Below are 13,873 nucleotides of genomic sequence, written 5' to 3'. Positions count from 1 at the left end.
CGCTTGCTGACGGAGCTGACGCATTCAGGGCAAGGCTGGCATTGGTGCGTGGTTGCTGCCGCTGCCACCAACTGGTTACACTACTGCCGCCTGTTCTCAATTTACCTCGAGTCTAATTCCTCGTACTCCCGAGTCACAGTTCTTGATTTCTATATTTGTTGGCTTCTGTTTCCATGCTGCTCACGGTTTCACTTCTAATTCTATTTCTGACCACGTCGCCACGATCTCACTCTGGGGCTATTGTTGCGTTGCTGTTGCTTCTTTGACTTTTACGGCTCGTTACGGCTGAAGCTGAAGCTGGAGAATTACCGACACTCTGACCAGCACCGATTACATCATGACTCCAGCCGCCTAGAGAACAATGGAGTCTATATTAAGTGCGGATATAGGCGACTAGCACCTTCGTTCGTCGTATTCCATCAGACTAACCCTATATGTGTAAGGGCAGGCTCAGATGTCCCGAGGCAAACTTAAATAATGGACAGAACTGGGGTAGGCCAGACAGAGATGGCCCGGATACAGGGACACACTTTGTTTGTCATGCTGCACAGTAGCAAACAATCCACGATGGCGGATTCATCTTACTCACATTGATTGCCGGTCCGAGACTCTATTGGCACAGGCTGAAGCCCCCTACATTCGCCCATCGAAGCCAACAGAGACCTGACCATGCTGTGCAATGAGACTCCGCCTTGTATCTACCACTGCATGGGATCATCTGTCCATGCATCCAGGCCCTTCTTCAGTGCATCCCGCACTGTAGCACCACCAACAAACTGACTTCAGCGGGTCGGTTTATTGACTGATATCAGCGCCAACGTAGCAGTTGCGCATGGAGCCGGGGCCGGTCCCTCCAGCATGCACCCTAGTCTCCTCAACCAGCCTGACAAACTAGCATACCATGCAACCCACTCAGCACCCACTAGTAAATCAATCAGTAGGATGTCCACGATAACCCTCCCGGACAGACTCCGCCATCAGCACCCAAGAAACTTTATTTCTCAAAAGTTAAAACCTTCAGCAAGCGCAGCTGCAGCTGCAGGTGCCACAGCCGATGCGCAGCTGTGCATGTGTACGACTCGATTGACTTTCCTAGTGCCCCTCCCCCCACCTTGCGACGGCGCTGTCGTGGGTAAACAAGAGCTCAGGCCGCGCTGCTTGTCGTTGCTTTTGTTCATGCTCGCTATTGAACTCTCACATGAATCAGACGAGTGTCAGGACCGGAAAATCTGTTCACTTGAAAAGGGGCCAAGTGCATGGTGTTACACATGATGATTGATGTCTACTAGGGAGCGGGGATATGGCTCTTGGTGGCCAAGGGTACACTTGTATCCCGAGCTGGCAGCATACCTCAGAACAGTATTTGAGTTGAATAGAAGCATGATGCTGATCTGTTGTGTGGCGCACGGACTAGATGATCAGCCTTTTTCTGGCGCCCCTGCGTAGCATCTGACCGTGTATAGATGCCTTTCTTTAAATGTAGCATGCTACTTGGTATAACAAGCGTTTGATCTCTTGCACGACTGCAACGTGCTGGACTCTACAAACTGTCCTTGGGCAGGCTACTCCAGAAGAGCTTGAGCCTAACCATTACCTTGCCCAGCCTTTCACCTAGTCTCGACTACATAAATCTGCACGTCATTTAACCACTCTTTCACTGACTGAATACGCTCGCCCAGGCGAGAGGGATAGGCTCTATAGCCAACTGCTTTGGTCGCGAGACTTCCCTATCAGCATCCGCTCACTATACAGCCAGTCAGGTTTACAATGCATAGCACAGTGACACTGCAAACAGAACTCACTGCATCCACAAACAACGCGGAGGCATTCATAGGTATAGTTCCCTTATCCCGCTGAATCCAGAAGGCGGTTGACAAATTGAGTAACCAGCTGGGGCGGCAGTATGCAGGGCCACTAGACCCCTTCCAGAAATGTCCATTTGGGGCCCGGGGCGGTGACGGGCCCTGCCGAAGGCCACACGTGGTTGGCCTTCGGAAGTCAATTACCGACAGTCAGTCTATGCAAGTGGAAGTTCTGCAGCACTGAAGAAGTTAACTCAGATGGGAAGGCATTGGATTCTTGTGCCACTCATGATTACAACCGTCACTATCAAATACGCCGAAGCATCCAGCACAGTCGATGACTCGATAGCAGTTAACTTCAAGTGGAGACCAATCGAGCCATAAACTCAAAATCTGCTGAACAGAGCTATCATAAGCACAACACCATATAAAGAGAAAGAATCTATACAACCGACGCTGCAAAATATCCATCTACCAGAAACCCGCATCAGACAAACCCCGTTAGGCCACTCACGCAGTATTAGCCCGAAACCACCGGATCACATGCAAACAAACGAAAGCATCCACTGACAATCCCCACTAAAAACCAACCCACAACCCATCGTCTACATCAAAGCGAAGCCTTCATCTTCACATCCCCAAAACTTCCCACTCCCACATCCCCTCCCACTCTCAACCAACCCCTAAAACAACAACAATCAAGATGTCCCCAAAATCAACCTACCTAACAATCTACAACACAATCAACGCCCTCCTCTGGGCCCGCATCCTCCTCACCCTCCTCACCACCCTCCTCTCCCCGCACCCATCAACAACAACAAGAGTATACACAGCCCTCGAACCAACCACAAAATGGACCCAAACCCTCGCCAACCTCGAACTCCTGCACTCCGCTCTCGGTGCGATCCCCCAGCCCTCCCCTTATTTCCCTCACCCAGCCCCCAAGTCACTAACACATCAAAAAATAGGAATAACAAACTCCCCCCTCTTCACAACCTTCACGCAAAACTTCGCCCGAACCGTACAAGTCTGGGCCATAAACCACGCGTTCCCAGACGTCACCGCCAGCTCAGCGGCGTACGCAGCCATGGTGGGCGCGTGGTCGCTGGCTGATGCCACGCGGTATACGTATTTTGCGGTGCTGAGTTCGTCCACGACAAGCACCGGGAGAAAAGTACCCGGGTGGTTGAAGTGGTTGCGGTACTCGCTGTTTCTGGGGTTGTATCCCGTGGGGATTGCGGGGGAGTGGTGGTTGATGTTTCGGGCGTTGCGGGTGACGGGGAGTTGGTGGGTGGTTGCTCTGTTTGGGTTCTTTTTGGGGTTGTATTTGCCTGGTGAGTTCCTCTCTATCTTTTTGGGGGTGTTGGGTTTGGGGAAGAGGGGGGGAAGGGCAAGTTGCTAATTCTTTTGGCGTGGGTAGGCTCCGTCATGATGTATAAGTATATGGTTAGGCAGAGGCGGAAGGTTTTGGCTGCTACTGCTGCTGCTGCTGATTCTTCTTGAATAGCCGTTCGGATGGGGTGGGCTTGGGGGGTGTTGGTGGGTGGGTTACTTGGAGATGCTGACTACTTATTATGTATGGTGTACTACGGTAGGAATATCAAGACGATACCAAGACTATCGCACTGCACCTCTCTCAAAATAAATGCTCTGTAGAATTCATCTGCAAGAAAAAAACCCGGGTATCGCTATGCATACAATAGAATCTAGTTTACCCCCCATCCCCCCACCATCCACATTTAAAAACTTTTGTTTCTCGTGCACTATTCTCCCCCCCAAAAAAATCACCGGAAAGTAGCGGTCCGTCCGGCCATCTCGCGCTTCTGCTTGCGCACCCCAGACGGGGCCTCAAGCGCCTTGGCGTACGGGTTGAAAGGCTTCCGTCTCGACGGTCTCGAAGCCTGCTCGGCGGGGTTGGCGTTCAGCATGGAAGCGGCAGCTTCGTAGTCGAACGGCGCTTCGTCCTCTGCGGGTTTTTGCTGAGCCTGCGGGGTCTGCGAGGCGGCCTTGTCCTTGTTCTTCTTCTCCTTGCGTCGTTGCTTCTTCGATGGCTTGTCGTTCAAGTCCAGGTCTAGGTCCGGTGCGGAGGAGCTGATGTCGATGTTGACTCCCTCTGCTTCGGATTGCGGCTCGACGGGGGTGACCTTGCGCTTGCGCGGGCCGCCCTTCTCCTTGATGGTGAAGTACTTGTTGTCGTTGTCGCTCGCCTCGGCTTCTGGCTTCGGGGCTGCTGCTGGCGGGGCTGAGGCCACGGCTGGCTTGGGAGGGGCGGAGACGCCGAGCTTCTCGCGGGCTTCGGAGACTGTGCGGGGCATGGGTGGCAAGGGAAGTGAAAGACGGAGCGCTTCGGCAGAGGCAACCGCTGAGATTTTGGGGGACGGGAGTGAGGTCTGCGTGTCGAGCACGCCGCCCCAGAATTGGGAGACCTCATAGCGGGCCACCGTGGGGAGATCCGTGTCATCTCCCACGGGCTCGGGCAAGAAGCTTGCCACTCCTTCGGCGGAGGAGGTGGCTGCCGGTGTGCTCTTGGTAGGCTTGACATAGACGTCGCGCCACTCCGGTCCGTCGGCGCCCTCAAGCTTGGCCGCTATGATGACGTCCAGCAGGTCTCCAGCCCGGTCCTTGACGATCGGCGTTATAGGCGACAGGGTCCGGTACAGAGTGCCCAGGTCCGTCGGCATGGCCTGAGCCACCCTGAAGAGAACGTGCTTCGGAAACACGCACTGCACGCCCTCATCCTCCTCGCGCGCCACCTCGTCGCGCCACTGATGCACCGCCTTGAAGACGGCAAACTGCTCCTTATTGATAACGATCTGATTGCGAGATAGCATATCGTACCAGCCGCCGGGTCCCTGTCCGGTGGCCGCGTCGTAGACAGGACGCTCGTAAATCTGCAGAGCCTCCTTCTTAGACTGCTCCTGGACGTAGTCGACCAGGTTGTTATCAGGGGTGGAGTTCTCGACGAGCTCGTTGCGGATGTGGTCGTACACGTAAAGAAGATAGTGAGTATCTGAGCGGGCGTAGTCGAACATGCCCTCGGGGATCGGGCGGATTCTCCAGTCGGCCATTTGATATTTCTTGTCGGCTTCGAAGTTGACGAATTTCTGCAGCAGGAACTTGAGACTGCGCTTCGGGTAGTTCAACGCGCAGGCGGCGTGATACGTATCGAACATGTTGACAACATACAAGCCCAGATCACGCTGGAGCCAGATCATATCCATCGAGGAACCATGGAGGACCTTCAGGATCTTCGGGTCGGCAAAAACCTCGTTCAACACCTGAAGCTCCTCTCTCCACGGCTTGAGGGTGTCAACCACCCAGTCCTTGTCCCTCGTGCTGATCTGCATCAACGAAACCAGACCCTGATACGAGTGCACATCGTGATGTTCCAAATCAATCGCAATCTCCCGCGCAGCCTTGAGCTCCTCGAGCATCTCTCGCACCCCTTCGAAGGTATCCACGAACGTCGCGGTCGTCGACTCCCACGGCTGATAATCCACGGGCGGCGCCACCGCATAGGTCGAATCGGGGAACTTGGCGGCGCGAATCTCCGGTTCGTAGGGATGCACATACCCGGGCGCGCCGGTCTCACTCAACTCCAACGACTCCTCCAGCGGCACCAGGGCGTGGGGCTTGGATTTCAGCAGCGGCTTGAACGGCGAGGTATCGGTGTTATCAGGCAGGTGATCGAACAGCAGCTGGGGCTTAGGGATCTTGGACGGGCCGTAGTCGTAGACGGTAGGGAAACGGGCGGCGGCCTTGGTCTTCGCGGCTTTGGCGGCGGCGGCGGCGGCAGCCTGGTCTTGCTGCGAGGGGCTCAGCTTCTTGATGACCCCGGTGAATTCGTCCAGGCAGGCGTCCGCCTTCTCCAGGAGCGCATCGATCACGTCCACGACGCCGCGCCAGTTGTCCTCGAGGGCATCGTCGTCCTCCAGCGCCGGCGCGGAGATATCCGTGCCGGAGGTCGCCGCCTTCAGCAGCGACGAGGTCAGCGACAGGAGCCGGTTGCTCTGCTCATCCAGCGACTCCGATACCTCCGCGTTCGAGGAGCGGTGGAAATCGACATCTTCGGCGGAGAGCTGGCCGACGGTGCGCGTCACTTGCACCAGCGACGAGGTCAACCGCTGCTGGAACGGAGGGAAATCCGCGGCGGAGTTCATGGTTTTTGACGGGGAAGCGAGATCCAGACACCAAAGCAGATAGCAAAGCCAATGGTGTCGTCTCTCACGAAATTGATGTGGTTGCAACCTGAGTACTGACAGCAACTCAAGTCTTTTGTCCCGCGCTACAAAGAAAAAAAAGGCGCCGGTCGGTTCGGAGGTGGAGAAAATGCTTGAGCCGGCGGAATCTGACCGCCTACTGTTTCAGGATCATACATTGTACTCAGTCCGCCTCAACTGGATTACGTAATTATATGATAGAGGCACGAGATTAATTGACATTTGCCTCCCAGAGCAAGCAAGCCATATCAGATACAAGAGATCCTATAAATCACTTTCTTCTCATATCTCGGCACCTATATTCCCAGAGACCTACCCTTCAATAGAACCCAAAAATGGCAGCTTCCATCGCCCCCGAATGCAACGATATCAAAGAGTAAGTAAAGACACGACCCTACAAACCTACAAAAGCCTACAGTGTATATCAGAAACCCATGAACATGAACATGAACTAACCACCGAACCCAGAAAATACGACACCTGTTTCTTAAAATGGTACAGTGAGAGTAAGTCAATCCCCCCTCCTCAGCATCCCAACTATAAAACTATAAACTCACTGAACAAAGAATACCTTCGCGGCAACACCACCTCGAATGACTGCGAGGAGCTCTTCACAAAGTACAAGACCTGTCTGAACGTATGCTCTGCTCCCGCCCCATTCCGCTGCAGAAGTAGTAACCACTAACACCGAATCTCAAAGGTCGTGCTTAAGGAAAAAGGCATCGATTCGATGCTGGAAGATGCCCGGAAGAGCACGACCAAGGAGATTGACGCAGAGACGCTTCGTCGGGGCTGAGAGCATCATCTCCTGCTCGTGAGCTTGGGAACTTACTTGATCGATTCTTCTTTGTGGAGCAGTTTACTCTGCGCTCTATTTTCTTTTGTGCGCCAAAGGCTGGCGTTATTGAGGAGTTTGCTCTTGGCATATCTTCCTCTCTCTCCCTCTCAGGCTGGTTCTAGAACAGGGGTGCTTAATCCCAAAGAGCACACCACTGAGTCCAGTGGGACGCATAATCCCTCGCCTACCGCCTTCGAACATCTCATCTCGTTTGGACTTTACTGCTTTATCTGGCATGGTTCAGGGACTTATCGTGGTCCCTTTCTCGGAGAAATAGAGCGTCTACTTATGTGTATTATATGTTGGTTGTGACTACCGCTATGTGTGATATGACCTAGAGAGCATACCTTTTGTAATATATGTACCATCTTTATTTGAACTCAGTCAGGTAGCTCGAACAAGTAATATCTATTTACCATTTTACTGCTAAGAACATAACTCATGGCATCACCGATGGCCTCGTCTCCGCATGTCCGCCTGCCCAAATGTCCCCGGGACCTTGAGAATCCCATTTGCCGCGGTGCCTATCCCGCCACCCATGGATGAGGAACTGCTGCCCCCGCTACCTGTCTTGCGGGGTTGGGTCAACATTGACCACACCTCCATCATGGTTGCCCGGCGTGCAGGGAGCATGCTGTACTGCATGCCGTACAAATTGCGGCGGTGAATGGGAGGCACGAAACGGCCTGTGACGAGACAGAAGATGACCCGCGGAGCGAGATAGTGTTTCCGGAGCCGGTGGCCCAGTTGGAAGTATTGATCGAACATAGCACGGAGCGCGAGCGGGATAGACTCGAGATGGATGTAGGGCACGCTAGCGGCGGACTTGTTGGCTGTAGACTTGTCGTGCTCTTCTCGAAGTTCAAAGCGGATGCCGCCTGTTCATGTCATTGTGCGTCAGTTAGGAAGTCCAGGAGAACAAACGGAGTATAACGAACCGGGTAGTCGCCGCGAGTCTTTGACTCTCAGCATCAGCGCAAAGAGCGGGAAGTGGTTCAAGAAGGCTAAACAAGTGTCGAGCGCTGCCTTCAACGATATGATCAACATCCGCGCACTTGCAAAGGCAAGATAGAAGACGATGACAGTGGGTAGAAGAAAGAAGAGAACGGTAAATAGTATGGTCCCCAGCAGAAGCTGATCGAGATCATAATCGCACGAATCAATACGATTGCGAAGTACGTTTCGCTTCTTGCCGCGAAAAAGATGGAACAGCGAGATGATGATTGTCAGCTGCCAATTGAAGATCCGCGCCGACGCAATGTAGAACGAGTAGATGTGAACGGTCAGGATGGATACCAGATCGGAGAAAAGGGCAATGGGCATGCTTGCTCCGGCGAAGCTTGAACATCCCACCACATAGATCACATGTGGAAGGTAGGGCTGCAGGTTGGCAATGCAAGCTGAGACATAGTCAGTACGATTAACTCGCCATGCACGAATGGCGAAATGTCAAACTTACCTGCCCAGTTCTCTATCACCCATAAGAAGAGATCTCCAAGAAATGCAGCGAGCTCATTGTTCAGTTTCAGACCCGCCGGCCAGTCCATGAGCCAGGATATGGTTCGTTGCAAGCCCTCCACCGTCCAGCCCGTCAGTATGGAGTTGATCTGAAAAGCAACCCAATTGGCATTGTCGATGATGTACGACCCTAGCGCAATCCCGATGATCACATCATTAGCCACAAGCCACAGACTATTATAGAATCGAATATAGTCCGGATGGCTCGTCGTCACGCTCTCCCAATTATCCTTTCTTTGTCGCAGCTTCACATATTGGATGGGCCAATAGCAGAACTGTTGGAGGCGTATGTCCACCTGCTGGGCCGTAGCAGAGATATCCTTCAGCGCAGCAGCGTCGGGACGAGCGCGCCACTCCAAAATCTGCAGGACAATTTCTGCTATCGTACGGTGGAACACAAGACCGATGACAAAGATCCGGGTGATCACAGGCCATATCCACTGCCAAAAGACGTAGGACACGCCGAGAACGAACATGTCCCAAAGGGTTGTCGCAGACTCCACGACCCGCTCTCCAACGCTCATGCTTCTCTTGACCCGAATCCCGATCAAGTGGCTGTTCTTCTCCATGAGCTTCCCCATCTCATAGGCACAATTGACCTGATTGATAATGAGAGGTAAAGCTTGTTCCTTCGATGAAAGTACATGTTTCACGACCGTATGAAGCTTGAGCTTTTCCACCAACTTCCCCCCCTTGGCCTTATCGTGCTCCTCCTCGGTATCGATCTTACTCGACACCGCATCCGACTTATCAGCCGTAAACACCTTATCGCCCAAAGCCAGTGATATCGGATCCAGCGACATATATTCCATCCTAGTCGGATGCGGCCGGTGAAACATGATGACCTGAACGGAGAGATTCGTCTCCGGCGGACACCAAATCCGAGGCACCTTGCAGGGCGGGGTCGTAGTCACATAAAGATGCGATGGGTTAAACGCACTGGGCGGGTCCGGGGAATTCGTCGACCCCAAAACATGCATGGCAGATCGTCCACACAAGGTGAATATCCGCACAATCGGATGCGGGCTATTGCGAAAGAGGATTCCCGCGCGAAGCGCATTGTCGACATTCCGTGGCTATAGATACCAAAGAGGTCAGCTATCCCGGTCCCTCTCGCATATTGTGAACTACCCCAGCAAGGAACCTCCCCATCCACAAGAATGAGAACAACTCACCTCAACATCCTCCAGCACAGTTAACACAAACAAATCCAGCTCCGAGTTCCGCCACCCAACAATCACCCCCGGCGATGCCGACCGCGGCAGATCGTATGGCCAGAATACCCGTAACAGCCCATCGCTCATGAGCATGTTGTCATTTCCTCCGGCGCGCGCGGTTTAAAAGGAGCCTCGGCGGCGTAGTTGTTCTCGAGCGGAGACCCCCAGGTGGACGTAGCGCGGGTGCTAATAAAAACATGATACATCCTTGATCAGCCCTTGCCCTTTGACGACCCAAAGCGACGACGTCATTGTTCTTTTTTTTCGCGATAATCGATAACAAATCGGCTTCGGTGTTGAGATATGGGAGAGCATACCAATTCACCCTCAGTCGCAGCCAGATGATTGATTGGAAGGACAAGAAGGAAGAAAAAGACCGACAGCAACAGAAAGCCTTTCGCAGTACGTGTCTGGTCCAGCAGAGGGATACAATGTTAGCTAGTTGTTCGTTGGTTGCGACGCACGCGCCGCGCGGCTCGGGTCTTCCGAGGTAGAGTGCGCGTTGGGTGAATCCAGACAATGCAAGCATACCACTACACCGTGATCCCATGCAAAGATGGCTAGTTCGTACAGCCGGGTGACAAGATCCCACCGCGCGGTGATGTAGCCCGCTACAAAGATTCCGAGAGTGAGGATGGAAAAGGGGTGCATGAATCAAGTTGTTTCCGCGGGAGTGAGGATTCGCTTTAGGTTGCGCGCATCGCTGAGGAGAGTGGAAGGAGAGTAGCAGAGAACGAAAGTTCGAAAAGCCGGTAAGGAGCGATGGCCGCAGCAGGACAAACTGAAATCAAGCTTGAGAATGAATCGAATGTAGCCGAGGGTAGCAATGAATGTCTCTGGAAGCTTGTCTCCAGATACGACGTAGGAGTTCCCTGGGATCATCCCGCACAACCCTGCGGCATCCAGAATCTCCGCAATCACACGTGACCTGTAGATAGATTGCATACAAAGTGACACAAAGTGACTACATGCTGTAGAAACATACATCACTAACAAGTGATCATTCAAAGAATATCTACCCTAACATACAAGTATCCCATTTTCCGAAACTCCTAGCCGCTATAAACCCGACAACAAACAAGAACCGAGACATGTCCTGATGGCCATTGAACAGTTTTCTACAGAGCTTTGATGCCCTGGAACACCTTATTCGCCTGCAGCTTGGGCTCACTCTTTACCAAGTCGCGCATGATCTGCCGCTTCTCCTCCACCGTGAGATTCTGCCCAGGCGCCTCAACCGCCGCCTTCCATTTGAGCAGCATTTCCTTGAGAAGAGCGCTGCCCTCTTCGACTTCCTCCTGGGAATACTTGTCGATCAACATGGCCGACTCGTCGCCTTGGGCTCCGGCAGAGGTGAAGTCCTCCAACTCGTCTGCCTTCTGCCGCGCCATGTTGACGACCTTGTCGGGGAAGCGCACCAGCTCGGCGACGTGAATACCGAAGGACTGGTCGCAGATGCCGGGCTCGACCCGGTACAGCAGCGTGACCTGGTTGCGCTTGGCGTCTTTCTCGTCCTTCGCTTCGTCGGTCCCATCGCCGATGAAGGCCACAACGTGCAAGTTCTTGGCGGATTTGGGATACCGGTCCGCCAGGGCTGTCAGCTCGTGGAAGTGGGTTGCAAAGAGCCCGAAGCAACGAATCTCGGTGACAATATGCTCGGAGATCGCCCACGCCAGACCGAATCCATCATAGGTGCTCGTTCCACGACCCAGCTCGTCGATGATAATCAGGGACTCGGAGGTTGCGGACTTAAGGATGTTGGAGGTTTCAAGCATCTCGGCCATGAAAGTCGAGACGCCCTTCAGTTGCGAGTCACTAGCACCGACACGAGCGAGAATGCAGTCGAAAATGGTCAGCTCGGCCTCGCTGCACGGCACAAAGCACCCCGTCTGTGCCATAAGCGCAATGACACCGATCTGTCGAATATAGGTTGATTTACCGCCCATGTTGGGACCGGTGATGATAAGGAAAGACGACTCATCCCTGATTAGGGACACATCGTTGGTGATAAACGAGATGTCGTCCTGCATCTCCATGCAAGGGTGACGGGCTTCCTTGAGGATCGTATTTCCAGTGCCTCGTGGGTGGATCTTGGGACGAACATAGGGTGTCGGAGCATGTACAGCGGCATGCGCAAAGCTCACAACGACATCGAGGTGAGCAAGAATCCCTGCCAGCTGCTCCAGGACAGGGCAGTACGATGCAGCGACGTTGACCACCTCACCGACCAGACCAGTCTGAGTGCGGTTGTAGTTGGACGAAAGCTGGTCATGCTCGCGCCGCAGCGCCTGCATTGTCGACGTGGTGAAGTAGACGCCGTTCTTCTGCGTCGAACACTCCTGATACTCTCTCTTGTTTCGGATGCAGCCGGCCTCGTTACGAGTAAGCCGGAAGCACCAGCCATGCACTCGATGATTCTCCATGAACAGCTTCTTCTCCACTTCCTGGTCCAAGTCGCGTCCGACCCGGCGATGCTCCACGTCCATCTCATGTCGCAGCTTATCCAGCTTCTTGCGAATGATACGCAAGCTCTCGTCGAACTCCGGCTTGATGATGAACTCATGGTTCTCCAAAGCAGCCAGATCGACAGTCGTCTCCACCATCTCCTCCAACTTCACCAAGCTATCCGAGTAACTCCGCAGCTTGGCCGTATACTCCTTCTCAAGCGGCGTCTGGTACTGCTCATCCATCACATTCTCCAACGAAGCGACAATGCCCGGGAGACGAATAGCAACCTGGTACACGCGCACAACATCCTCCAAGGTGGCCTGCTTGCGCTGAAACCTCTTAGCAAGCCGATACAGATCAGGGATGGAGCGCAGATGCTCCTCCTGCATAGTCTGCCTCAGCTCAGTATCCACCACAAACGCCTCAACCAGCTGCTGGCGCTTCTCGATCTCCGCGCGATCCATCAGCGGCTGCTTCAGCCACTGGGCCAGCAAGCGGCTCCCGACGGGGGTCTTGCAATGATTCAGCAGACCAAACAAACTCATCGACTTGGACCCGTCCCGCGGACCCGGCATGAGGTTCAGGGCGCGCAACGCCGAGGCATCGAGCTTCATAAACTGGGCCAGATCATGCTGATACAGCTGATACTGGCCGAAATTAGACGCATCAGTCATAACCCCAAGATACTTAATCAAGGCAGCAGCAGCACCCATAGCCAACTTCCACTCAGTCTGCGGCAGCAACGAGCCAGCGGAGCGCTCATCGCGCAGCAAACGGGTCAAATCCTGCTCAATATCCCTAACCCCAAAGTCCGCAGCGGCGCGCTCCGACACCGCAATCCCACAACTATCCGCAATGGCGCGCACTTTCGCCAACTCAACATCCTTCCGCCCGGCATCCAGCTGCACAAGACACTCCTTGACCCCCAACTGAATCACGAGCGACTCAAAGTTCGAATACACATCATTATCAAGAAACTCACTAACGCCGAGTTCTCGCACGCTCGCATCCGCAAAACACACCCCCACACTGCGCGCCTCGCCCGCCTTCGCCGAGATCTTCACACTCAAGATGATCGGCGCCGCGGCGTCCAGACTCAGCGCACCCACACTGCCCAGCTCCTCCTCCACGTCCTGCAGGTTGCCGGGACTGGCCTGCTTGGTGCGTTTCCAGGCCCCGCGGCCACCGGAAGACGTCCAGATCTCGATACGCTTGTTCAGCCGGAAGAGCGCCTCGCGCAGGAAGTTGCGGAAGACCGTCACGCTCATCGTCACCGATGGGAGCCCGCCCGTCTCGCTGCGGCCTAGGTTGCGGAGCACAGACGTCGTCTTGTACACCGTCCGCGCGATGAACTCCGCGTCTGTCCCGTGCGCGGAGTACCAGTCGCCTCGGTCGAAGATGCGGATCGTGTCATTGTTGGTGTTGCTATCGTCCGAGGTGGAGGAGATCGAGCGGTAGAAGCGGATGAATCCGACTTCGTCGTCAACCTGCCATTATAGAGTGGTGGTGTTAGCTCTCTCCGGTGGGCTTGTTGTTTTTAATGCTGGCGAAATTTGTAGGTCTCGTAGAAAGGAAACTACCAGGTGTGTTCGCGGGGAATTGTCGAGAATGGGTGGAAGGATGGAGCACTTACCCTGAGATCTGGCCGTGAAGACATAATGCCAGAGACCCAACGAAAACAAAGGTGACTTTCGGAGCTCAGCCAGATTGTCTGTTGTTGTTGGGCGCAAAGGTCTGGTCAACTGCGGACGGCTATCTATCACTCCGAGACGCGGTCCGTGGCAACGCGGTCACGTGCATACGCGTTGCGCGGAAGTGGTTTTGAGCCAA

General features: G+C 54.1%; 4 protein-coding genes across 4 annotated transcripts; 2 read left to right on the top strand and 2 right to left on the bottom strand.

Moving 5' to 3' along the window:
* Positions 1–2,478: 2,478 nt before the first annotated feature.
* On the top strand, positions 2,479–3,305 carry BO97DRAFT_393453 (putative membrane protein; the record flags this gene model as incomplete). The annotated part of the gene is made up of 3 exons (XM_025693927.1): positions 2,479–2,701; positions 2,771–3,136; positions 3,223–3,305. Exons 1-3 carry the CDS (start codon positions 2,506–2,508, stop codon positions 3,303–3,305), a joined length of 645 nt encoding a protein of 214 aa, XP_025550050.1. The 5' UTR covers positions 2,479–2,505.
* Positions 3,306–3,483: 178 nt separating this feature from the next.
* BO97DRAFT_406667 (exosome nuclease subunit RRP6) lies at positions 3,484–6,077 on the bottom strand. The gene has a single exon (XM_025695460.1). It carries the CDS (start codon positions 5,960–5,962, stop codon positions 3,587–3,589), a length of 2,376 nt encoding a protein of 791 aa, XP_025550049.1. The 5' UTR covers positions 5,963–6,077; the 3' UTR covers positions 3,484–3,586.
* A 192-nt stretch (positions 6,078–6,269) lies between these two features.
* BO97DRAFT_393449 (uncharacterized protein) lies at positions 6,270–7,203 on the top strand. The gene is made up of 4 exons (XM_025693925.1): positions 6,270–6,398; positions 6,491–6,528; positions 6,589–6,659; positions 6,723–7,203. Exons 1-4 carry the CDS (start codon positions 6,358–6,360, stop codon positions 6,816–6,818), a joined length of 246 nt encoding a protein of 81 aa, XP_025550048.1. The 5' UTR covers positions 6,270–6,357; the 3' UTR covers positions 6,819–7,203.
* Positions 7,204–7,307: 104 nt separating this feature from the next.
* BO97DRAFT_435759 (uncharacterized protein) lies at positions 7,308–13,700 on the bottom strand (the record flags this gene model as incomplete). Its single annotated transcript, XM_025697748.1, has 10 exons — positions 7,308–7,738; positions 7,799–8,184; positions 8,316–9,454; positions 9,554–9,699; positions 10,519–10,523; positions 10,718–12,690; positions 12,721–12,889; positions 12,920–13,024; positions 13,064–13,530; positions 13,677–13,700. The coding sequence occupies 10 exons, from the start codon at positions 13,698–13,700 to the stop codon at positions 7,308–7,310; spliced, it is 4,845 nt and encodes a 1,614-aa protein (XP_025550047.1).
* Positions 13,701–13,873: the final 173 nt, after the last annotated feature.

This window comes from Aspergillus homomorphus, assembly GCF_003184865.1.
Source record: "Aspergillus homomorphus CBS 101889 unplaced genomic scaffold BO97scaffold_26, whole genome shotgun sequence".
Lineage (NCBI taxonomy): Eukaryota > Fungi > Ascomycota > Eurotiomycetes > Eurotiales > Aspergillaceae > Aspergillus > Aspergillus homomorphus.
This window is presented reverse-complemented; position numbering and strand designations above follow the sequence as displayed.

Coding starts and splice junctions, on each gene's coding strand:
- BO97DRAFT_406667 (XM_025695460.1), bottom strand. CDS start 5,962: ATGAACTCCGCCGCGGATTTCCCTCCGTTCCAGCAGCGGTTGACCTCG.
- BO97DRAFT_393449 (XM_025693925.1), top strand. CDS start 6,358: ATGGCAGCTTCCATCGCCCCCGAATGCAACGATATCAAAGA. Junction 6,529..6,588: donor CTTAAAATGGTACAGTGAGA/GTAAGTCAATCC, acceptor CACTGAACAAAG/AATACCTTCGCGGCAACACC. Junction 6,660..6,722: donor AGTACAAGACCTGTCTGAAC/GTATGCTCTGCT, acceptor CGAATCTCAAAG/GTCGTGCTTAAGGAAAAAGG.